Source organism: Streptopelia decaocto (assembly GCF_964273445.1).
Source record: "Streptopelia decaocto genome assembly, chromosome: 2".
In the NCBI taxonomy this organism is placed as follows: Eukaryota; Metazoa; Chordata; class Aves; order Columbiformes; family Columbidae; genus Streptopelia; species Streptopelia decaocto.
Window position 1 is genome coordinate 164,122,286 of NC_138655.1, and position 24,160 is coordinate 164,146,445.

General features: G+C 58.0%; 1 protein-coding gene across 6 annotated transcripts in view; it reads left to right on the forward strand.

Annotated features, from left to right (window-relative positions):
* The window catches only part of SMARCD3 (SWI/SNF related BAF chromatin remodeling complex subunit D3), a 98,247-nt gene that overhangs the window by 41,763 nt on the left and 32,324 nt on the right, over positions 1 to 24,160 (forward strand). For 4 of the 6 annotated variants that reach the window (XR_014183183.1, XM_082043911.1, XM_082043912.1 and 1 more), the window contains 3 exons: positions 8,283 to 8,500; positions 11,231 to 11,273; positions 22,024 to 22,146. Coding sequence is in view for 5 of the 6 variants with exons in the window: in XM_082043909.1 (XP_081900035.1) it covers positions 8,283 to 8,500; positions 11,231 to 11,273; positions 22,024 to 22,146 (384 nt within the window). In the remaining variant the exon portion in view is untranslated. The remainder of the gene's footprint in view (positions 1 to 8,282; positions 8,501 to 11,230; positions 11,274 to 22,023; positions 22,147 to 24,160) is intronic. The other 2 variants (XM_082043910.1, XM_082043913.1) reach the window with 2 other exon arrangements.

Sequence of the window (24,160 nt, forward strand, 5' to 3'; positions counted from 1 at the left end):
CCCGTGGGTTCCCGTGTTCTCAATCCCCGCGGGTTCCCGTGTTCTCAATCCCCGCGGGTTCCCGTGTTCTCAATCCCTGCGGGTTCCCGTGTTCTCAGTCCCCGTGGGTTCCCGTGTTCTCAATCCCCGTGGGTTCCCGTGTTCTCAGTCCCCGCGGGTTCCCGTGTTCTCAGTCCCCGCGGGTTCCCGTGTTCTCAATCCCTGCGGGTTCCCGTGTTCTCAATCCCTGCGGGTTCCCGTGTTCTCAGACCCCGCGGGTTCCCGTGTTCTCAATCCCTGCGGGTTCCCGTGTTCTCAATCCCTGCGGGTTCCCGTGTTCTCAATCCCTGCGGGTTCCCGTGTTCTCAGACCCCGCGGGTTCCCGTGTTCTCAATCCCTGTGGGTTCCCGTGTTCTCAGACCCCGCGGGTTCCCGTGTTCTCAATCCCTGCGGGTTCCCGTGTTCTCAGACCCCGCGGGTTCCCGTGTTCTCAATCCCCGCGGGTTCCCGTGTTCTCAGACCCCGTGGGTTCCCGTGTTCTCAATCCCTGCGGGTTCCCGTGTTCTCACACCCCGTGGGTTCCCGTGTTCTCAGACCCCGCGGGTTCCCGTGTTCTCAATCCCTGCGGGTTCCCGTGTTCTCAATCCCTGTGGGTTCCCGTGTTCTCAGACCCCGTGGGTTCCCGTGTTCTCAGACCCCGCGGGTTCCCGTGTTCTCAATCCCTGCGGGTTCCCGTGTTCTCAATCCCTGTGGGTTCCCGTGTTCTCAGACCCCGTGGGTTCCCGTGTTCTCAGACCCCGTGGGTTCCCGTGTTCTCAATCCCCGCGGGTTCCCGTGTTCTCAGTCCCCGTGGGTTCCCGTGTTCTCAATCCCTGCGGGTTCCCGTGTTCTCAGTCCCCGTGGGTTCCCGTGTTCTCAGACCCCGCGGGTTCCCGTGTTCTCAGACCCCGTGGGTTCCCGTGTTCTCAATCCCCATGGGTTCCCGTGTTCTCAATCCCCGTGGGTTCCCGTGTTCTCAATCCCCGTGGGTTCCCGTGTTCTCAGTCCCCGCGGGTTCCCGTGTTCTCAATCCCTGCGGGTTCCCGTGTTCTCAGACCCCGCGGGTTCCCGTGTTCTCAATCCCTGTGGGTTCCCGTGTTCTCAATCCCTGCGGGTTCCCGTGTTCTCAGACCCCGTGGGTTCCCGTGTTCTCAATCCCCGCGGGTTCCCGTGTTCTCAGTCCCCGTGGGTTCCCGTGTTCTCAATCCCTGCGGGTTCCCGTGTTCTCAGTCCCCGTGGGTTCCCATGTTCTCAGACCCCGCGGGTTCCCGTGTTCTCAGACCCCGTGGGTTCCCGTGTTCTCAATCCCCATGGGTTCCCGTGTTCTCAATCCCCGTGGGTTCCCGTGTTCTCAATCCCTGCGGGTTCCCGTGTTCTCAATCCCTGTGGGTTCCCGTGTTCTCAATCCCTGTGGGTTCCCGTGTTCTCAGACCCCGCGGGTTCCCGTGTTCTCAGACCCCGCGGGTTCCCGTGTTCTCAATCCCCGTGGGTTCCCGTGTTCTCAATCCCTGTGGGTTCCCGTGTTCTCAGACCCCGTGGGTTCCCGTGTTCTCAATCCCCATGGGTTCCCGTGTTCTCAATCCCTGCGGGTTCCCGTGTTCTCAGACCCCGCGGGTTCCCGTGTTCTCAATCCCTGCGGGTTCCCGTGTTCTCAATCCCTGCGGGTTCCCGTGTTCTCAATCCCTGTGGGTTCCCGTGTTGCCGATCCCCGCGGGTCCCTGCGTTCCCAATCCCCGCGGGTCCCTGTGTCCGTGGGGTGGTGGCTGCTCACTGTTGCCGTGGGGGTGTCACTGGTGCCGAGACGGACGCTGTGTCCCTCAGAACAGGACGCCGTGGGTGCCGCTCGCTGCTGGGCTGCGTTGCAGTGACTCCCTGCTCAGTCCCTTTCTGTAAGGCTCTTAAGGGCATTTTTGGTTTTTATTTTCTTGGCGCTTTCTTTTACCTGTCAGCTCTCTGGGTTGTTTTCCTCTCTCTGGTATGTCCAGACAGGAACTCTTCTTTTTTCTGCTTTAGCACTCGGCTGCTATGGTGTTGATGTCCCTTGAGAAAAGCCTCTGCAGTAGAAATACACAGAAAAGCAGCAGTCCAATGTTGTTTCATTTCTGAGAAGTTCGCATGAAGAAATGACAAAGGGGAGGAGGACAGAGGTGGTTCAGAGGAGGTTCGGCCGGGGCGGAGGTGGAAAAGCGGGTGTGTGTGTTTGGGAGCAGGGACAGGGGTGCGGGGCGTGGGCGGCGTGCGGGAACGCAGCCACCGGTGGAGCACTGGGACCGGGGTGCATGCAGGGGGTGCTGCTGTGTGCCTGTGTGCCCTGCCAGCCTTGTCCGACAGCTCTGCAGCTCTGGAGGTGCTGCTGTGTGCCTCTGTGCCCTGCCGGCCTTGTCCGACAGCTCTGCAGCTCTGGAGGTGCTGCTGTGTGCCTCTGTGCCCTGCCGGCCTTGTCCCTCTGCTCTGTGACAGCTCTGGAGGTGCTGCTGTGTGCCTCTGTGCCCTGCCGGCCTTGTCCTGCTGCTCTGTGACAGCTCTGGAGGTGCTGCTGTGTGCCTCTGTGCCCTGCCGGCCTTGTCCCGCTGCTCTGTGACAGCTCTGGAGGTGCTGCTGTGTGCCTCTGTGCCCTGCCGGCCTTGTCCCGCTGCTCTGCAGCTCTGGAGGTGCTGCTGTGTGCCTCTGTGCCCTGCCGGCCTTGTCCCGCTGCTCTGTGACAGCTCTGGAGGTGCTGCTGTGTGCCTCTGTGCCCTGCCGGCCTTGTCCCGCTGCTCTGTGACAGCTCTGGAGGTGCTGCTGTGTGCCTCTGTGCCCTGCCGGCCTTGTCCCGCTGCTCTGCAGGCAGCTCCGCTCCTTCATCTCGGAGCTGTGAGAGCGGTCCCTGCAGCTGGGCATGTGCCGTGCTCTTGCTCAGGGCCTGCAGCCCGCACCAGGTTTGTCCTCTGGCCTGTGACGTGTTTGAAGTAGTGCGGAGTAATCCATGTAATCTGGAGTAGAGGGGGCAAAGCGGGGTGGTCAGCGGTTGAGGACAGAGCCGGGGCGGGCAGCGTGGCCGGGCAGGCAGCATGGCGGGGCAGGCAGCGTGGCGGGGCAGGCAGCGTGGCAGGGCAGGCAGCGTGGCCGGGGCAGGCAGTGTGGCAGGGCAGGCAGCGTGGCGGGGCAGGCAGCGTGGCAGGGCAGGCAGCGTGGCAGGGCAGGCAGCGTGGCGGGGCGGGCAGCGTGGCGGGGCAGGCAGCGTGGCGGGGCGGGCAGCGTGGCGGGGCAGGCAGCGTGGCAGGGCGGGCAGCGTGGCCGGGGCAGGCAGCGTGGCAGGGCAGGCAGCGTGGCGGGGCGGGCAGCGTGGCCAGGGCGGGCAGCGTGGCCAGGGCGGGCAGCGTGGCAGGGCGGGCAGCGTGGCCAGGGCGGGCAGCGTGGCGGGGCGGGCAGCGTGGCCAGGGCGGGCAGCGTGGCGGGGCGGGCAGCGTGGCCAGGGCGGGCAGCGTGGCAGGGCGGGCAGCGTGGCAGGGCGGGCAGCGTGGCGGGGCGGGCAGCGTGGCGGGGCGGGCAGCATGGCGGGGCAGGCGGTGTGGCAGGAGGGTCCGTGTTGGTGCTGGCGTGGGCTGCGGCCTTCAGCACCCGTGGAACTTGTCCAGGGCAGGTTCGGCCCCCTGAGGAACAGGGGAGAGATGGATGTGAATCTGTAGGCAGGTGGGCCCCCAAGATCCCTCTCAAAAGATGTGATGGTATTGTAATAGTCTTTAGTATCGAGACTGTGAGAAACTCAATGTACTGTCTGTCTCTGTCTTCTCTTGTACATGTGTTTGAGAGCAAAATAAGCATTTAGATAAGGTGCTGCTTGTGTGTTCTCCTGTAAGAGCTGAGCTGGCAAAAGCGTTGGCGTGTGCGGGAGCCCGGGGGCTGGCAGCGGGGGCGCAGCAGCGGTCAGTGAGGGATGTGCCATCGGTGGGTGACCCTGGGGGCCAGCAGCGGTCAGTGAGGGATGTGCCATCGGTGGGTGACCCTGGGGGCCAGCAGCGGTCAGTGAGGGATGTGCCATCGGTGGGTGACCCTGGGGGCCAGCAGCGGTCAGTGAGGGATGTGCCATGGGTGGGTGACCCTGGGGGCCAGCAGCGGTCAGTGAGGGATGTGCCATGGGTGGGTGATGTGCCATCGGTGGGTGACCCTGGGGGCCAGCAGCGGTCAGTGAGGGATGTGCCATGGGTGGGTGATGTGCCATCGGTGGGTGACCCTGGGGGCCAGCAGCGGTCAGTGAGGGATGTGCCATCGGTGGGTGACCCTGGGGGCCAGCAGCGGTCAGTGAGGGATGTGCCATCGGTGGGTGATGTGCCATCGGTGGGTGACCCTGGGGGCCAGCAGCGGTCAGTGAGGGATGTGCCATCGGTGGGTGATGTGCCATCGGTGGGTGACCCTGGGGGCCAGCAGCGGTCAGTGAGGGATGTGCCATGGGTGGGTGATGTGCCATGGGTGGGTGACCCTGGGGGCCAGCAGCGGTCAGCGAGGGATGTGCCATGGGTGGGTGACCCTGGGGGCCAGCAGCGGTCAGCGAGGGATGTGCCATCGGTGGGTGACCCTGGGGGCCAGCAGCGGTCAGCGAGGGATGTGCCATGGGTGGGTGATCCTGGAGACAGCAGCGTGAGGTGGGAGGGAAGGGGTGGGGCGGGGCAGGGGCGGCATTGAACGTGGTTTTGCTGGAGATGTCTCCTTTTTCTCAGTTTGGTGCTTTCTCTGTATTTCTCTGTTTTGGTGCTTAACAAAGGGCACTGAAGGAGGTTGGAAGATGTCAAATGTAAATGGAGTAGCTCCGGCTCGCTGCCGTTCCAGGCCTCGAGGTGCCCTCTGTGGAGCGGGGCGGTGGGGCCGCCGTCCGGCCTGTCCCCGGAGGGACGGGCGCGAGGTGGCCTCGTCTCTCGGAATGTCAGATGTCCCCAGTGACTGACAGGAACAGCCGGCCTGCTCGCTGCTGGAAGGAGGCCGCGGTGCAGACTGACAGACACAGAGGGATCTCAAATACAGGCTCCAGCGAGAGCGTTTCTGGGCCATTTGTGCCGGCTCTGCCCGGGCTGGGGCGGCTGCGTGGGCAGCTGCTCTGCTCCAGCAGCTCTCGGAGCTCCGTGTTTGTGGAAGGGGTTTCCAGCTCCGGCAGAGCCTCGGTTCGGCCTGTTTGCTGTTCTCTGCTCAGCAACTGTTCTCTCAGCTGGTTTCTACATGGGCACTTGCTGAACTCTCCTGCCTGGCTCCTGTGTTGGGCTCCCTGCTCCGTCAGCCTTGCTCTGTCCGTACCAAGTGTAGCCATCGGGCCTTTGCTGACCATGCACTCCCGTTCGTTCTTTCTCAGGTTTCCTTTGTGCACAAGGAGTGTCTGAGACCTGTGTGGTCAGGGAGGGCAGTGAGCTGGGGCTTTGGGGGCTACAGTGGGCTTGGGTGCTTAATTTGGAGATGCAGGTCCAAATTATATTTAGAAGTATGTACTCTTATAATATATATTATAATTCTATATTTAGAAATTATAAAAGGATGAGATAAATATGAACTAAACCATGTTTAAAATTGTTGTTCTATTTATTAACGGTGCAAACCCCGTTTTCTTCCCACCGCGGACTGTCCGCGCACCCTCTGGGCGCCACCCCTCACCCTCAGGCCGCCGGGTGCTCGTGCCGGGACTCTATCGCTCCGGAGCTGCTTTCCGTGCCGTTCGCAGCCCTTTGGGAGGGGTTGCTCAGGCTGACAGCTCCCGGTGTGCAAACCCCTTTGTGTGTCTGTGTGTGGGTGGGTCTGGCTCATGGTTTATGGTCTGGAAGGGGCGCTGAACAGCCGGTCCCCCGCTGCCCTCTCCAGGCCACTCCGGACTCTGCAGAGCTCCAGAAACGCCCCCTTGGGTTACCTTGGATCACCTCTTTCCAGATGGAAAACCATCATGTATTTACTTTTACTTACGCGGATGCAGTTCCATATCTTAACAATTTCCATGCCATTCTTTGTGGTTTTATGGATCTGCTCCACCGTACTGAGCCGCGGAGCAGAGCTGCGCAGGCGTTCAGCGCGGGGCCAGGCCGTGGACGGTGCGCAGCCATGTTCTGTTCCCCTCCTTGGCGTTTATTAGGTTTAATGGCTTTCTTTGACCTCTAGTAAGCAGAGAACTCTTTTCCTTTCCTGAAGTGACTGTTTGAACTCCACGATGTTGTTTCTGAAGGGCAGCGGTCAGCTCAGAGCCCGTCGTTTTGTGTCTGATGGCTGGATTTGTTTTCCCCATGTAGTTCCCTTCTATCTGTATTGAAATCCATGTTCTTGTTCCTTTTAAGTGTCCGTTCCATCTCACGAAGCCCTTCTGCAGTTCTTTGGAACTGGCCCTCACCTTTGCCAGCTTGGATCGCTTCTTCACGTCCTGCTCCTTGTCTCTTGTCCCAGGTTGCTTATGGCCATGCTGAAAAGCACGGCCCAGCAAACTCTGGGTGCCTTCCGTTATTTTCTAAACCAATTGCTGTTGTCTCATTTCTGTCCTTTAACCAATTATTTACCCATGATAGATGCTGCTGCACCTTGGTTTCCTTAAAAGACTTTGTAGAGGGACTTGACTTTCAAAATAATTTTGTGTATGGTTATTCTTATTCACATACTGGCTCAAATGCCTATAGGTTGTGTATTTGTCTGTGTTTTCACATGTACGTAGACAGAAAACAAACGTCTTGATAACTTTTAGAATGAAACTCATCTCTTCTCTGTTTTAAATTGCATTTTATGGGTGGTAGTTATTTTACTGGTGTTTTTCCTTGATGACTATAAACCTTGGGATGTAGAATTTAGTTTAGTGTGTGTCTTGTGTGGCATTGAGCTCGTGGTTTGACCCAAAGGGTTTCTCAGAGCACGCTGAAGTAAACACAATGTCAGGACGTTGGAACGCCTGCAGGGGCTGCTTGCAACTACCACATCCCTTTTTTTAACTTGAGGGGCTTGATCAGAGACATGACCTTTTCCTGAGGGATTCGTGTCATTTATGAGCTTACACTGCTCCGGGTGTAGGTGAAGGAGCGGGCTCTTGATGGAAAATGCCCTGTCAGTGTTCCCGCTGGTCTGCGCACAGTCGGAGTCGCTGGAGCTGTGAGCGTCCCGTAGCTGTGACTGGTGTGTGAGCTGCGGGTGGACGGTGCCGCAGCCACAGCCCTGTTCTCGGGTCCGGAGGTGTGAGCTGCGGGTGGACGGTGCCGCAGCCACAGCCCTGTTCTCGGGTCCGGAGGTGTGAGCTGCGGGTGGATGGTCCCACAGCCACAGCCCTGTTCTCGGGTCCGGAGGTGTGAGCTGCGGGTGGATGGTCCCACAGCCACAGCCCTGTTCTCGGGTCCGGAGCTGTGAGCTGCGGGTGGACGGTCCCGCAGCCGCAGCCCTGTTCTCGGTCCGGAGGTGTGAGCTGCGGGTGGACGGTGCCACAGCCGCAGCCCTGTTCTCGGTCCGGAGGTGTGAGCTGCGGGTGGACGGTGCTGCAGCCACAGCCCTGTTCTCGGTCCGGAGGTGTGAGCTGCGGGTGGATGGTCCCACAGCCGCAGCCCTGTTCTCGGGTCTGGAGGTGTGAGCTGCGGGTGGACGGTGCCGCAGCCACAGCCCTGTTCTGGGGTCCGGAGGTGTGAGCTGCGGGTGGACGGTGCCGCAGCCACAGCCCTGTTCTCGGGTCCGGAGGTGTGAGCTGCGGGTGGACGGTCCCGCAGCCACAGCCCTGTTCTCGGGTCCGGAGGTGTGAGCTGCGGGTGGATGGTCCCGCAGCCGCAGCCCTGTTCTCGGGTCCGGAGGTGTGAGCTGCGGGTGGACGGTCCCACAGCCACAGCCCTGTTCTCGGGTCCGGAGCTGTGAGCTGCGGGTGGACGGTGCCGCAGCCACAGCCCTGTTCTCGGGTCCGGAGCTGTGAGCTGCGGGTGGACGGTCCCGCAGCCACAGCCCTGTTCTCGGTCCGGAGCTGTGAGCTGCGGGTGGACGGTCCCGCTGCCGCAGCCCTGTTCTCGGGTCCGGAGGTGGGACGTGCTGCCCTGGGCCGGCCTGGCTGTGTTTCCCACCGCGGGGGGTTCCCGCGGCCAGTGCTTCTCATCCCTGCCTCCTGCCCGTCACCGAGCGCCTGTTGGGGTGTCCAGGAAATACGGTCCAGGGCTCATGTGCTCTGTGTCCGTGCTTAGTGCTTCTCAGGATGGTCAGAGGGGGAACTTGCCGCAGTTAGTGTCTGGTTATGCACAATTGTCTCTGCAGCTGAAGAAGCAGGGACCAAACTGACTCTTCTTTCTGTTCCGCTTCTTTCCTAGCGACCTGGGATGCCATCAGGAGCCCGAATGCCCCACCAAGGGGCTCCCATGGGTCCCCCGGGCCCCCCGTACGTCGGGAGCCCGTCAGTGCGGCCCGGGCTGCCCCAGACCGTGATGGAGCCCTCGAGGAAGCGCGCGGCCCCGCAGCAGGTGCAGCAGCAGCAGGTGCCGCAGCAGGTGCAGCAGCAGCAGCAGGCGACGCAGAACCGCACCAGGAGGTGAGTGCTGCAGACAGGAAACACGGGAGCACGGTTTGAGGAAGAAAAAATGTCTTTTTAGCAATAGGTAATACCTTAAAAATGGAATGAGACGGCATGGAAGAGTTATATGTTGTCAGTTTCTTAAAGCTGGAAAAACATTAAGTTTTACTCTTTGTTTGCGAATGCTCTGGAACAAACTGACCTTTACTCATGTCTGGTTTTGCAGTTTGTGGGCTTATCAGACTATAATTCTGGCCATTATGTTTAGCCTTTTAAGTTAATCAACAGTTACCTTCTAGCATACCACAATTATTGTATTGTTTGCTATCTGTTCCGTATAGTCTCTCTGATTTCTGACTAGCTAACAAAATGATCTATGAATGAGACAAGTGGAAGAAATGTTTTCGTTGTTCATGTCAATACTTACACCGTGGTCACTCAGGAGAGTCATGAAACTCACAACTGTCACAGGCTTTCCTAGAGGTAAAATGAAGAGGTATGGTAGGAAATCATTGAATAGAATCAGAGGGATTTTTCTAAAGGAACTTTCTTTTTGAACTGTGCCCACTTCAGACAGTGCCGAATCATTCTTCATTAAATAATGGTTCACTAATTTTGCAACTGATTGGACCTCAACAGTGTTGATATGTGGGCGCACTCATCTGGGTGTTCTGCCTTTTACACAATCGCTGTAGGTGTGTATCTAGATTCGGATGGTATTCAGGTGGTGTCATCGAGTCTAGTTGTAGGTAAAACATGTCCCTAAGCTCAGTGCTCCAGGAACCCTGCTCTGCTCAGCTTAAATGCCTTGGATCAACAAGCCAAACTTGGGGGCGCTTATATCTGGGATGCATCTGGAAAGGACTGAGAATATTAATACATTGTGATTGAATAAGATTGAATACAGCAGGAGCGTGTGTGAGTGCAGCATGTGTGCACAAGAGACGCATGTGTGTCCTGGAGGCCGTGCCCTTCCACAGCACCCGGGGGCGCTCCGGACACCGCACAAGGTAACCCGGCCTTCCCACACGCAGAGCAGATGTCACCTGGAACGCTGCTGCTGCTGGATAGTCGCTGGCTGCCCGGTTTCCAGGGATGGTTTCTATGAGCTGGTGAGGCAGCTCACGGGAGGAAGCGGTTCCCCTCCCAGATCCCCTCAGAGCTCAGCCGAGCCCGGCCACCGCCAGCGCCGCTCGCACCAGCACCTCCGGCGCTCAGGAGGGTTCCTCTGGTTCTTCTCCCACACCCTCCTCTGCACGATGTGTTGAGTGTTTTCTCCTCGTTCCTTTCCACCTCCTTGTCGTTTCCCATTGCATTTTTTCTGTTTTTTCAGGCAAGCGTTTTGGCACCTTGGGTCCAAATCCGGGAGTAATTGAGTCCCACGGTTTATGTCGTTGTTTCTTGGCAGGTTTGATGGAGACAAAAATCTCACTTCTGTAATAGAGTCTTAGAGAACTGGTTGAGACCCAAGTTTTTTGGTGCTTTTTGTTTGTTTGTTACTTGCTTTTTAATTGCGAGCCTTTGGGGGTGTTGCAGGTACATGTATGTCCATTTCCCCTTGGGATGGTGGAGCTTGCTCAGGCATTACTCCTGGGTTCTGTGAACTATTTCAGTGCAAGTTTGTGGAAGGTGTTGGAGGTTCCCACTGTGTAACATTCCAGTCCCATTATTCCTGCACTTCAGAAAGGGACATTGTTCCACGACGTTGGTTGTGACGGTGTGGATGGATTTTCTGCCCCGAGGAAGGGTGTAGTTTGCACTTCCCAGCAAAGAGTTCGTCAGGCCCGGCCTGTGCGGGAATGGGAAAGAGTCTGAGAAACTGCTGCTTCAGGCCAGGCTGGTTATCGGCACGTGCGGGAAGGGCCTGAGCTCCCTCTTGGCCCCGGTAGCCAAAGCCAGGGAACGCGTTTGGTGGGCACAAATGGCTCTGAGAGTGCAGGAATTCAGAGGACAGTGTGTCTGGCGATCTTCCTGACAGAACCGTTTCTTAGGCACATACACATCGGTGCGTATGTACCGGAGAACAAGTATGTTTGTAGAAGCATAGATACATAAATGTGCTTATGTAGGGGTATGAACACATCATGTAAATACGCTACAGGCACACGTGTATCTTCCCACATGTGCGTTCATAAAGATGAACAAATACGGAAATGCAAGCACGCTTGCTTTTGTATATCACTGATGCAAATACGTGACAATGAAACAAGTGTATGTGCATAGGGAAGGGAGTGTACGTATGTGTGTTTTCGTACGTCATATGAAGTACACATACATGTGTGTTTTCCTCAGCACTCAGTTTGAGGCATGAATGGATGAACGCGTGTCGGCTGCTTGAGCAGCTCCGGTTCTGCTCGCAGGCGCTCGGCCGCTCACACGTGCACAGGCCTGTCGCGCACGCTTCACACGTGCGCGCTGCCCTCCCACATGCTTTCTCCGTATCTGCAGACACAGGATGCACATGCGCTGGCATTCAGTGCTGCCCTGCACCGCAGAAGGTGCTGTGACCACAGAACTTGCACGCTTCTTTCCAGGATGCATAACAGACAGCCCCAGGTTGTGCTTGGCAAACTGCCTCTGCGGGCTGCCGGGAGCGGGGCCGGGGTCCTGGGCACGGGAGACCCTGCTGCGGATGCACGCACAGCTGTGCACCAGCATGTGGAGATGTCAGGATAATTTAGCAGGTGGCCTCGTTACTCCTAGATCTGTCACCATGGTAACGTGTTTTTTTCTTTAAAAAATGTACAGTGCCAAGAGGAGGAAGATGGCTGACAAAATTCTCCCTCAGAGGGTGAGTCGCTTTCATTTCCTATTCCCTTCACAATCAGTTCAGCATCTTAGTGTAATTAAAGGGGCTTTAGAAAATAGTTTCACTTTTTGTTTAAAAATCTAATTAAAAAGTGAGTGGGCAGCGGGTGACAGTGCGCGGAGCCGGCCGGGGGGGCTGGGCGGGAGCGCGGCCGCGGGTCAGCGCCGCAGCACCGCACGCCGGGCCCGCCGCGGGTCAGCGCCGCAGCACCGCACGCCGGGCCCGCCGCGGGTCAGCGCCGCAGCACCGCACGCCGGGCCCGCCGCGGGCTCCCCGCAGCACCGCACGCCGGGCCCGCCGCGGGCTCCCCGCAGCACCGCACGCCGGGCCGGCCGCGGGCTCCCCGCAGCACCGCACGCCGGGCCGGCCGCGGGCTCCCCGCAGCACCGCACGCCGGGCCTGCCGCGGGCTCCCCGCAGCACCGCACGCCGGGCCGGCCGCGGGCTCCCCGCAGCACCGCACGCCGGGCCCGCCGCGGGCTCCCCACAGCACTGCACGCCGGGCCTGCCGCGGGCTCCCCGCAGCACCGCACGCCGGGCCTGCCGCGGGCTCCCCGCAGCACCGCACGCCGGGCCTGCCGCGGGCTCCCCGCAGCACCGCACGCCGGGCCCGCCGCGGGCTCCCCGCGCTGCGGCAGCGCAGCCCGGCCGGAGCGTGCCTGCCGGAGACCGGCTGTTGGCGGGGCCCGGCGCTGCCGGGCTGTGGTGCTGGCGGTTGTGTCCTGGCGGGACCGAAGGGAGCCCGTGTAAACAACAGAGTTTAGGGGCCTGGACTGTGCGGAGAGTTACTAGTTCTCTTATCTCTGGAGATACGTCTAGCTTTTGGTGTCTGCCTATCCTCGGTCCTCAGTGCTTAAATCTTCTGCTTTCTTTCTAAACATGGAAATTCCTCTCTGCTCCCCTTCTCTTTCATTATTCTCAGAGTTTTCCTTTCTCGTGCCCTCTTCAGTACAGTTCCCCCGAAACCCGCTCAGTCCCAGAGCTTCTTCGTCTTCCAAACGCACCCCCTCGTCACGTCCTGGCCGCAGTCTCTTTGGCTCCTGGCGCTTTCTCTGAGCTCAGGACCTCTTTGACAGGGGCGTTCGGGTCTCCCTGTCTGCTGCTGGTGTAACCCGGCCGTGCTGGCAGCGCCCGCTTCTGTTCTGTGGCGCCCCACAGGTACCCAGTGCCCGCCACCCGAGGAGCGGAGCCCGCTTGGTGCTCCTGATGCCGTATGATCACTTATTTTCTTGTAATTCCTACCACGTTGTGAAAGCAGAGCCTCTCGCAGGTGAGCCGTTAGTTCTCTCATGCTGCTGTCTTGAAAGGACTAAGCTGCCGTTAAATCCAGACCTTTGAATGACTTGCGGCCTCCATGGTGTTTATGTTAAACCCCCATTCCTGCTCTGCTTGGAATCTGTACTTTCTTAGAATGAAAACTACATTTCTTGTGCTTTCGCCTCTGTCTGTCCCACAGAAACTGTTTTTGGAGACAATTGCACATTCTGGATGGCGAGGCTGTGGCTTTAAATATATGTTCATTTCAAGGCTGCCTTTGTTGTTTTCTTTTTGTCTGGTGCCTTTATAAGATAAGGAGGTCTCAGAACAGAGGTAACCAAACTTGTTTGGCAGCAGCAGACTTGTGCCTCTGTTTATCAAATCCATGATGATTCTTTAATAGACGGAGCCTTATTCAAGTAAGTAAAAAGCTTACACATGCTTTCAGAACCGTGCTGTCACCAAGTCTTCTTGCCTTTCGGTATCTTTCTTGCTGTCAGCCAGTAATTTTAACTGATGGACGATAAGGCACCGCAAACTGCTGGAGTTCTGTCTGCAATGGCGTTTTTATCGGAGCAGGGGCAGTGCTGGTGGTACAACGTTGTGTGGGGATTCGGGTCTCCACAGGCTGCAGTCCGTGTGTCAGAACCTCCTCCCACTTCAGCGGTCATGGTGGGAGGATGCTGTGTGCATCCGTGTCCTGCCAAGGGACGATTTGCACAGTGGCTGCGGAATGCATGTGAAACGCGGGGTGAGAGCTCCACCTTTCAGAGCCGCTTCTGGAGCCTTTTCCAGACAGTCTGCATCTGTTACCTGCAGACTTTTTGCAGACTTCTGCTTGTGTTTCTGGAAACTGGGGAGCACAGAAGAACCTATTAAATATATGTTACTCTTGAAAACCGTCTTATCTAATAGTGTAAAAGGCGGAGGGTTCCCAGCGTTGTTGTTGTGGTGAAGCAGTTGGCGCAGGGAGCCTGCGCTGCTCAGGGTGGGCGGCAGTGCTGGAGCAGGGGCTGGCTGGGTGTCCGTACAGCAGTGCTGGAGCAGGGGCTGGCTGGGTGTCCGTACAGCAGTGCTGGAGCAGGGGCTGGCTGGGTGTCTGTACAGCAGTGCTGGAGCAGGGGCTGGCTGGGTGTCCGTACAGCAGTGCTGGAGCAGGGGCTGGCTGGGTGTCCATCCAGCAGTGCTGGAGCAGGGGCTGGCTGGGTGTCCCTCCAGCAGTGCTGGAGCAGGGGCTGGCTGGGTGTCCGTCCAGCAGTGCTGGAGCAGGGGCTGGCTGGGTGTCTGTACAGCAGTGCTGGAGCAGGGGCTGGCTGGGTGTCCGTACAGCAGTGCTGGAGCAGGGGCTGGCTGGGTGTCCGTCCAGCAGTGCTGGAGCAGGGGCTGGCTGGGTGTCCGTCCAGCAGTGCTGGAGCAGGGGCTGGCTGGGTGTCCGTACAGCAGTGCTGGAGCAGGGGCTGGCTGGGTGTCCGTACAGCAGTGCTGGAGCAGGGGCTGGCTGGGTGTCCGTACAGCAGTGCTGGAGCAGGGGCTGGCTGGGTGTCCCTCCAGCAGTGCTGGAGCAGGGGCTGGCTGTGTGTCCGTACAGCAGTGCTGGAGCAGGGGCTGGCTGGGTGTCCATCCAGCAGTGCTGGAGCAGGGGCTGGCTGGGTGTCTGTACAGCAGTGCTGGAGCAGGGGCTGGCTGGGTGTCCATCCAGCAGTGCTGGAGCAGGGGCTGGCTGGGTGTCCATCCAGCAGTGCTGGAGCAGGGGCTGGCTGGGTGTCTGTACAGCAGTGCTGGAGCAGGGGCTGGCTGGGTGTCGGTACAGCAGTGCTGGAGCAGGGGCTGGCTGGGTGTCTGTACAGCAGTGCTGGAGCAGGGGCTGGCTGGGTGTCCATCCAGCAGTGCTGGAGCAGGGGCTGGCTGGGTGTCCCTCCAGCAGTGCTGGAGCAGGGGCTGGCTGGGTGTCCGTACAGCAGTGCTGGAGCAGGGGCTGGCTGGGTGTCCGTACAGCAGTGCTGGAGCAGGGGCTGGCTGGGTGTCCGTACAGCAGTGCTGGAGCAGGGGCTGGCTGGGTGTCCGTACAGCAGTGCTGGAGCAGGGGCTGGCTGGGTGTCCGTACAGCAGTGCTGGAGCAGGGGCTGGCTGGGTGTCCGTACAGCAGTGCTGGAGCAGGGGCTGGCTGGGTGTCCGTACAGCAGTGCTGGAGCAGGGGCTGGCCTGGTGTCCGTACAGCAGTGCTGGAGCAGGGGCTGGCTGGGTGTCTGTACAGCAGTGCTGGAGCAGGGGCTGGCTGGGTGTCCGTACAGCAGTGCTGGAGCAGGGGCTGGCTGGGTGTCTGTACAGCAGTGCTGGAGCAGGGGCTGGCTGGGTGTCTGTACAGCAGTGCTGGAGCAGGGGCTGGCTGGGTGTCCGTACAGCAGTGCTGGAGCAGGGGCTGGCTGGGTGTCCCTCCAGCAGTGCTGGAGCAGGGGCTGGCTGGGTGTCCGTACAGCAGTGCTGGAGCAGGGGCTGGCTGGGTGTCCGTACAGCAGTGCTGGAGCAGGGGCTGGCTGGGTGTCCCTCCAGCAGTGCTGGAGCAGGGGCTGGCTGGGTGTCCGTACAGCAGTGCTGGAGCAGGGGCTGGCTGGGTGTCCCTCCAGCAGTGCTGGAGCAGGGGCTGGCTGGGTGTCCCTCCAGCAGTGCTGGAGCAGGGGCTGGCTGGGTGTCTGTACAGCAGTGCTGGAGCAGGGGCTGGCTGGGTGTCCATCCAGCAGTGCTGGAGCAGGGGCTGGCTGGGTGTCTGTACAGCAGTGCTGGAGCAGGGGCTGGCTGGGTGTCCGTACAGCAGTGCTGGAGCAGGGGCTGGCTGGGTGTCTGTACAGCAGTGCTGGAGCAGGGGCTGGCTGGGTGTCCGTACAGCAGTGCTGGAGCAGGGGCTGGCTGGGTGTCCCTCCAGCAGTGCTGGAGCAGGGGCTGGCTGGGTGTCTGTACAGCAGTGCTGGAGCAGGGGCTGGCTGGGTGTCCCTCCAGCAGTGCTGGAGCAGGGGCTGGCTGGGTGTCTGTACAGCAGTGCTGGAGCAGGGGCTGGCTGGGTGTCCGTACAGCAGTGCTGGAGCAGGGGCTGGCTGGGTGTCCGTACAGCAGTGCTGGAGCAGGGGCTGGCTGGGTGTCCGTACAGCAGTGCTGGAGCAGGGGCTGGCTGGGTGTCCGTACAGCAGTGCTGGAGCAGGGGCTGGCTGGGTGTCCGTACAGCAGTGCTGGAGCAGGGGCTGGCTGGGTGTCTGTACAGCAGTGCTGGAGCAGGGGCTGGCTGGGTGTCTGTACAGCAGTGCTGGAGCAGGGGCTGGCTGGGTGTCTGTACAGCAGTGCTGGAGCAGGGGCTGGCTGGGTGTCTGTACAGCAGTGCTGGAGCAGGGGCTGGCTGGGTGTCTGTACAGCAGTGCTGGAGCAGGGGCTGGCTGGGTGTCCCTCCAGCAGTGCTGGAGCAGGGGCTGGCTGGGTGTCTGTACAGCAGTGCTGGAGCAGGGGCTGGCTGGGTGTCCATCCAGCAGTGCTGGAGCAGGGGCTGGCTGGGTGTCCCTCCAGCAGTGCTGGAGCAGGGGCTGGCTGGGTGTCCGTACAGCAGTGCTGGAGCAGGGGCTGGCTGGGTGTCCGTACAGCAGTGCAGGAGCAGGGGCTGGCTGGGTGTCTGTACAGCAGTGCTGGAGCAGGGGCTGGCTGGGTGTCCGTACAGCAGTGCTGGAGCAGGGGCTGGCTGGGTGTCCCTCCAGCAGTGCTGGAGCAGGGGCTGGCTGGGTGTCTGTACAGCAGTGCTGGAGCAGGGGCTGGCTGGGTGTCCATCCAGCAGTGCTGGAGCAGGGGCTGGCTGGGTGTCCGTACAGCAGTGCTGGAGCAGGGGCTGGCTGGGTGTCCGTACAGCAGTGCTGGAGCAGGGGCTGGCTGGGTGTCCGTACAGCAGTGCTGGAGCAGGGGCTGGCTGGGTGTCTGTACAGCAGTGCTGGAGCAGGGGCTGGCTGGGTGTCCGTACAGCAGTGCTGGAGCAGGGGCTGGCTGGGTGTCCCTCCAGCAGTGCTGGAGCAGGGGCTGGCTGGGTGTCTGTACAGCAGTGCTGGAGCAGGGGCTGGCTGGGTGTCTGTACAGCAGTGCTGGAGCAGGGGCTGGCTGGGTGTCCGTACAGCAGCGCTGGAGCAGGGGCTGATTGACTTTGTGGTCACCTCTCCTGTCGTTTCATTGGACTGTATATGCCTCTGTTTTGGCTGGGTCAGAGGTGCTGCCCAGCCACTGAACGTAAAGGAGCTGCTGAATTGCTTTTGCTAGAACTTTGAGAGTAACTCCTCAGGACTCCTCATAATCCTAATTCATAAATGTATCCGATAGCCTTTTTTTATGTAATTAAACATTCAAATACAAACAGTGCGCAGCGTATGTATTGCATCCATCTGCCCACATCAGTCTGTGCTGGTGAAAGCCTTGCTTAGCTGTTGCTTGTGGTGTTGCAGGCTCTTGCATTTCCAGTGGTACCTGCACGTGCTGTGCAGTTCAGAGCGCGCAGTCTGCAGTTGCTTTGGCACGTTGCTGGACGGTGTTGTTGGCTCTGACAGGCAGTCAGAAATCGGACACGTTGCCTCTTAGGACCAGGACTCGGCGGGCACGCAGAGCTGACGCCTGAGGAGCGCCAGCCCTCAGCTGTCCTTTGAGCACCACAGACCCCTCAACGGTAAACTTCTGCCAGTAAGCTATAGGCTAAAGCTTCTTATCGGGGAAACTGCCCAGTAGCTGGTAAATCAGGTTCCAGTTGTTGTAACTCGTAATGTAGAAATGTTGGCTTCTGAACACTATTTTTGAAATGTCTAGGCTGTGTGGCTCAGGATATAATCAAGCTTGTCAGACTTGGGACAGCAAGAGGCTTTTGTTACCGCTCCCAAAGATGGAAATTATAGGCTGGCCTAATTCTAAGGAAGTTGCCAAACCTCTATTGATAAATGTCTGATGATTTTTCTTTGAAGTAAATGCTAAAACTGCTTTGTTTGTCCTGCTGAGGTGGTGAAGAATGCAGCTTCAATCGTTATTTCCTACCTGAAACTGATCAAATTCTACTTATTATTTTTTTCTGGAACTTTTAATGATATCCAGCTTTCCCCTGGAAAGAGACATCATTCTGGAAGGCATGCTGTTCTGTGTCTGTTTGTTTGTTTTCCTGTCTTCAGTTTAAACTAAACGGAGGTGTGCGGGTGACAGCGTGGTGCTGTCTGCCACAACAGCCCGCCTGGTCAGGCAGACGGAGCCTTTCTTGGACACCTGGAGGAAGCGCCGTGGTTGCAGGCGCTCGCGGTCCTGCGGGGACTTTTCCACCCTGTCTGCTCTGAGGGCAGGAGCCCTGGCACAAGCACTGCAGGAGGGTCCCGGAGTGCATTGATGACACTTCTTGGCACGGGTGCTCAACAAGCCAACAAGGGGAGGTGCTCTGCTGGACCCGCCGCTCCCAGAGAAGGAAGAACTGGTTGAAGATGTGAAGGTGAAGGCAGCCCTGGCTGCCGCCACCATGAGATGGCAGTTTGCCATCCCGAGAGAAGCAAGCAAGACCTGGACTTCAGGAGAGCAGCGTTTGGCTTGTGCAGGGATCTGCCCAGAAGGATCCTGTGGGACAGTGGGCATCCCCGGAGGACAAAGGGGCTCAGGGAGGCTGGCTGAACTCAGGGACAGCCTCTTCAAAACAAGGGGAACCATCAGACCAGTGTGCAGAAAGCTGAGCACGCCTGCAGGAGGCCAGCAGGGCTGAGCAGGAAATTCCTGCCTGGCCTCGAATACAAAGCGGGAGAGCATGGAGGTGTGAACAGGGATGTGCGAGGGATGGTCTGTCCAGCCAGAACAGCACTGTGGTGCCCAAGCATGCAGGTGTGGAATTAGGAAAGTCAAAACTCCATTGGAATTGAACTTAGCAATGGATGTGATGGGCAACAAGGAAGCCTTCTGCAAGTGGATCAGCAGTGGAAGAGTAAGGACAACCTGGGTCTTCTGGGTCTGGTTCTGCCACTCATGTCAGAAGCCATGGAGAAGGCTGAGGCACTCAGGTTGTCTTTGCCTCCGTTTCTCCTGCTAAGTCCTGTCTCCAGGCCTCCCAGGTCCCTGACCCTACGTCAGAGCCAGGGGAGCGCGGCTGCTCAGAGGGACCGTGACAAGCTGCAGGAACACAATGGCGGTTCAATGTTGTGAAGTTCAACAAAGGCAAATACAAAGTCTGCTCCTGGGGTAGAGTGGATGTCAATGGGGTAGAAAGCAGTTTTGCAGAAGAAGACCTGGGGATCCTCATGGACAACAAGCGGAGAACGAGTCTGTGAGGTAAGCCAGCTGTGCCAGCCGTGACAAAGGTCAGCTGCAAAATGGGCTGTATTAGTGCAGGTGTTGCCATGAAGTCGAGGAAAGAGAGTATTCCTTGCTATACCACACTTGTGAAACCGCCTCTGGGCACAGGACCACAAGGACGTGGCATCGTGGAGCGAGGCCCACACAGGGCCGGAGTCCGAGGGCCAGAGCACAGCCCCACCGAGAGAACCTGCCAGAGCTGTTTGTCCAGCCTGGAGAAGGGGAAAGGGCGGTCCCGTTGGAGAGCGCCCCGCCATGTGGGACAGTGAGAAAGGACAAGGCCAGACTCCCCTTGGAGGTGCACAACAGGGTGGGAGGCAGCCCAAGCTCACTGCAGTATGGCAATTGACTCCGTATCAGGAACTCATTTGGGTTTTTGATTTTGTAATGGTACCGTGGTGGTACCAGAACATTGGAACAGGCTGCCACGTGACGCCGTGGGATGTCCGTCCTTGGCTGGAGCTGTTCAGAACCCGACGGGACCAGGTGCTGAGCAACCTGGTGTGATCTGAACTGGTTTAGCGCAACAATTGCTCTGCACGACTTCCAAAGGTGCTTCTGGTCCAGATTACCTTGTGATCACTGCAGGTTAACCCCAGCCTTTAGAAAGACATTATCTTACTAGTGCTAGCAATAATCTATTCCAGTTATCCGTGTGATTCTGAGATGAGGTTTGACATACATGCTTTCAAACCTCAGTTGATGACGTGCTGCTGCTAGGTACTTTTTGTGATTTCTGAAATAGATAAAGGCCTGAACAGAGAATTCAAGTCATGAAATACTCTTTACACATTGATAGTTAGAACTTTCGCAGAAGAGAAGAGACTTGCGTGGAGCGGTGAAGTTCTTAGGGCACACCATGTAAGAGGAAGGAATTAGGCAGGCTGCACGGCTCCTTATCGCATGGACACCATGGTGACTGTCGTTCCCTTACCTATGAAGAGAACTGAAAAATAAATTCTGTTCTACCTTTATTGTTTTGAGCTAAGACGTACCAGAAACAAATAAAATTCTTCATCATGATGTGATATTGCTGGGGCTCCCCTTGAATTTTCCTCTCACTCTTGAGGAGAAGCGTGGTGCTGCGGCGCTGGGACGGGCTCGCTGCGCTGACCCGCAGCGGTGCTGTCTCGGCACGGCACAGCGGGCAGGGCTGCCTGGGGTCTCCCGCAGCGGTGCTGTCTCGGCACGGCACAGCGGGCAGGGCTGTGCCTGGGGCCTCCCACGGCTGCGCTGACCCGCAGCGGTGCTGTCTCGGCACGGCACAGCGGGCAGGGCTGTGCCTGGGGCCTCCCACGGCTGCGCTGACCCGCAGCGGTGCTGTCTCAGCGCAGCACAGCGGGCAGGGCTGTGCCGGGGGTCTCTCACGGCTGCGCTGACCCGCAGCGGTGCTGTCTCAGCGCAGCACAGCGGGCAGGGCTGTGCCGGGGGTCTCCCACGGCTGCGCTGACCCACAGCGGTGCTGTCTCAGCGCGGCACAGCGGGCAGGGCTGTGCCGGGGGTCTCCCACGGCTGCGCTGACCCGCAGCGGTGCTGTCTCGGCACGGCACAGCGGGCAGGGCTGTGCCGGGGGTCTCCCGCAGCGGTGCTGTCTCCGCGCGGCACAGCGGGCAGGGCTGTGCCGGGGGTCTCCCGCAGCGGTGCTGTCTCGGCACGGCACAGCGGGCAGGGCTGTGCCGGGGGTCTCCCGCAGCGGTGCTGTCTCGGCACGGCACAGCGGGCAGGGCTGTGCCTGGGGTCTCCCACGGCTGCGCTGACCCGCAGCGGTGCTGTCTCGGCACGGCACAGCGGGCAGGGCTGTGCCTGGGGCCTCCCATGGCTGTTCATGTCTTACACCAAATTGAAACTGTAGACTTGGGATTCTAAAGCAAAACAAGAATACCAACTAGTTTTAATTCCTATAGAAAAGAAGTATTATAATAATTAAATATTTTAGTTATACAGGTGAAAGCTAGAGTGAATATTATAGAAATAAACAAGGCAGTCCAGCAGATTTACTGTAATTACTTACAGTTCCTTTCTCTTATAGTTTGCCTGCATGAGTTATTCCAAGAACCAGCTTTTTCATAGAAGGGTTTACTTGCCCATTTCCAAGCTCAGATTGTTAGACCTTCCTCCTAATCTACATCATGTTACCTCCCCTACTAACTTGTCTGGAAAAGGGAAAATAAAAAGGGTGTTTCTCAATAGAACTGATGTAATTTAGCTAATATATTAGAACATGAGATCAGAAGTTGACACCTTATAGCTGGTCATGTTGAAGTTTGATGTGAAGGTCAATTCCACCTCAGCCGAGAAGTTGTATCAACAAACCTTGACTTCCTAAATAGCAGGTTTTGCTTCCGTGGGTAACACTTTAAAAATGACATGAACACCCCCCCTTTAGTTTTAGTCTGAAGAGACCCAGCACTCTTTTAGTTTAGACAGGACAAATCTGCCGTGCTTTCCGTTGCAAGAGCAGCGGCGCCCAGGCTGCTCACAGCTGAGCCTGGACTGGCAGACGGGAGCGCGGGGCCTGGACTGACAGACGGGAGCGCGGTGCCTGGACTGGCAGACGGGAGCGCGGTGCCTGGACTGGCAGACGGGAGCGCGGTGCCTGGACTGACAGACGGGAGCGCGGGGCCTGGACTGACAGACGGGAGCGCGGGGCCTGGACTGGCAGACGGGAGCGCGGTGCCTGGACTGGCAGACGGGAGCGCGGTGCCTGGACTGACAGACGGGAGCGCGGTGCGGGGCTGCGGGCCCCGCTGGCTCTGCCGAGCTCTCCGGCGCCAGCTCCCGCCGCACCGCGTGCCCTGCCCTGGGTCGGGAGCCGCCGTCTGGGCTGGGGAGGGTCGGTGTCACTGCGCTGGCGCACGGCGGGTTCTTCCCTCCCGTGACGGGGTGTCCCTTGTGCCGGGGTGTCCCTTGTCCCCTGTGCCGGGGTGTCCCTTGTCTGTCCGCAGTGCCGGGGTGTCCCTTGTCCCCAGTGCCGGGGTGTCCCTTGTCTGTCCCCAGTGACAGGGTGTCCCTTGTCCCCAGTGCCGGGGTGTCCCTTGTCCCCAGTGCCCGGGTGTCCCTTGTCTGTCCCCAGTGCCGGGGTGTCCCTTGTCCCCAGTGCCGGGGTGTCCCTTGTCTCCAGTGCTGGGACGTTCTTGTTTCCTCCTCAGATCCGGGAGCTGGTTCCTGAGTCCCAGGCCTACATGGACCTGTTGGCCTTTGAACGCAAGCTGGACCAGACCATCATGCGGAAGCGTGTGGATATTCAGGAGGCGCTGAAGAGGCCAATGAAGGTACATCATGGGCTATTTGTGGGTTGAGCTGGGGCGGAAATAATCCTTGTGTTAAATGGTGGAATGATCCTTCCAGTAAAAGTCCTGTTAACAGAGGTATTTTGAAACGGGTCAGAAAAAGTTCCTAAGAATAAGCAGACGGGGAGCAGCGTGCCTGGAAAAGTGGTGGAGGGAATGCCCTGGACATTACAGCTCTAGCTTGTGAAAGCCTTTAGGAAGGGCAATAATAGTTTCTGGATAAAGAAACACTGGTTTTGGAACTTCCTATTAGGATGATTAAAAAGAAGAAAATAAGACACCAGAGGGATGTGCTGAAGAGATGTATTAAATTCAGTCAAAAGCTAAACTTGTGGAATAACAGAACATGTAATGGGAAAATTACAGAAAAATTGTTAAAGATCCTGCAGAAATGTACACATTTACGTAGTCTGTAAAAGGATTATTCTTATAAGAAAATAATGGAGGACAATTTCTGCAGTTTCTATTGGATTAAGTCCAGCACTTCACTGTTCACAATAGCCTGCTGAAATTGTCTTTTCCTAAGTTTTCCGAGTGTATTCTACTGAATCAGGGGAAGGTTTTGGTAGGAAGAAGCCGTGGAAGTCGTTAGTTCAGTCTCCGGCTCGACACGGGGCTGGTTGAGTTCTGGAAGCCTCTAGGGCTGGAGGTCTCACAGCCTCTCCAGGCAATCTGTTCGATGAGTGGCCATTCCCATTGTGAAGAGTTTCTTTTCATGTCGTATTTAAGTTCTTGTGACTGTATCGAATGCTCATGCTCGTTCATGTAGCGGATTCTGTAGTATGGGGAGTTTCGCAGCTGTATGTCCCCTGTGGAGCGCAGCTGTCACGCTCGGTTGTGCCGCAGTCATGGGTGTCATCTGAACTGCCATCGAGACTCCATTTTGTTTGTCACCGTAGGTACCTGGTAAGATGTGGAAGGCTTTTACCTATGATGTTTTTTCCAGTCGATATATATGAAACAGAAAAAAAATAGAAAATGTTAAGTTCCATTAACATACCTGTTTTGTAGATCAGAAACCAAAGTGTGGATGATTTAAATCACAAGCTTGCAGTCAAAAAGTGTTGTGTATAACTGATTGGACTGTTAGAAGGAAAAGCTGGCCATGTTTACCCGTAATTGCAGACTCAGACTGGCATTCCCGCATCTGCGGGAGGGCGTCCGTTCCGTGACCAGCTCTCTGACGAGGGAGGTGACAGCCCCGGGGCTCCAGCTCCGTGCTGGGGACGTTCAGGGCCTGCGGTGGGAGCACTTGGGGGGCACCGCGCCACAGAACGTTCGGTGTACACCCGGGGCTCAGCAAACACACCTGAAGTACCGGTTACTCAGCCAGTTACATCTGAGGAACGGCCAGACAGCAGTTTTTCCAATTCATGTCTAGAACTGGCACGTAGCAGCAGTGAAATTCAAGACCTGTCACAACAGAGTTAAGCCTGGATAAATCTGGGTTGTTCTGATGTGGAGTATTTTCATTTTATTATAGTTTGAGTATTAGTAACAGCAATAGAAGTTCTCTCTGCATTTCCATCTCTTATCAAACTTTCTTAATTTTAAAATATTTGCCTTAAAGCAGTGGTTCCCAAACCGAAATTGTAATAGTGGGAAAATGTTTATTTTGTCTGAGGTATGTGATAATACGTAGAGAATGTGCAGGACTGCTCAGAGTTATCAGTTGTAACTGCAGTTATACTGATCACAGTGATGGAGCTGTAGCTAGAGACGGTCTTTAGGAACCACAGGTTAATAATGGTCTAGTGTTGCTCAGGCTGTTGTTATTCTGGAGAACACATAGGTGGAGATGTTTAAACACTTCCGATTGAGGACGGTGCGTGAAGTGCGCGGGCACGCGGACCCGCGCGCAGCCGCGGAGCTGAGTGCGGGCCGGGGGCAGCGCGGTGCGCGGAGCTGAGTGCGGGCCGGGGGCAGCGCGGTGCGCGGGAGGCGGGGGCGGGCCGGGGGCAGCGCGGTCCCGGGAGGCGGGGGCGGGCCGGGGGCA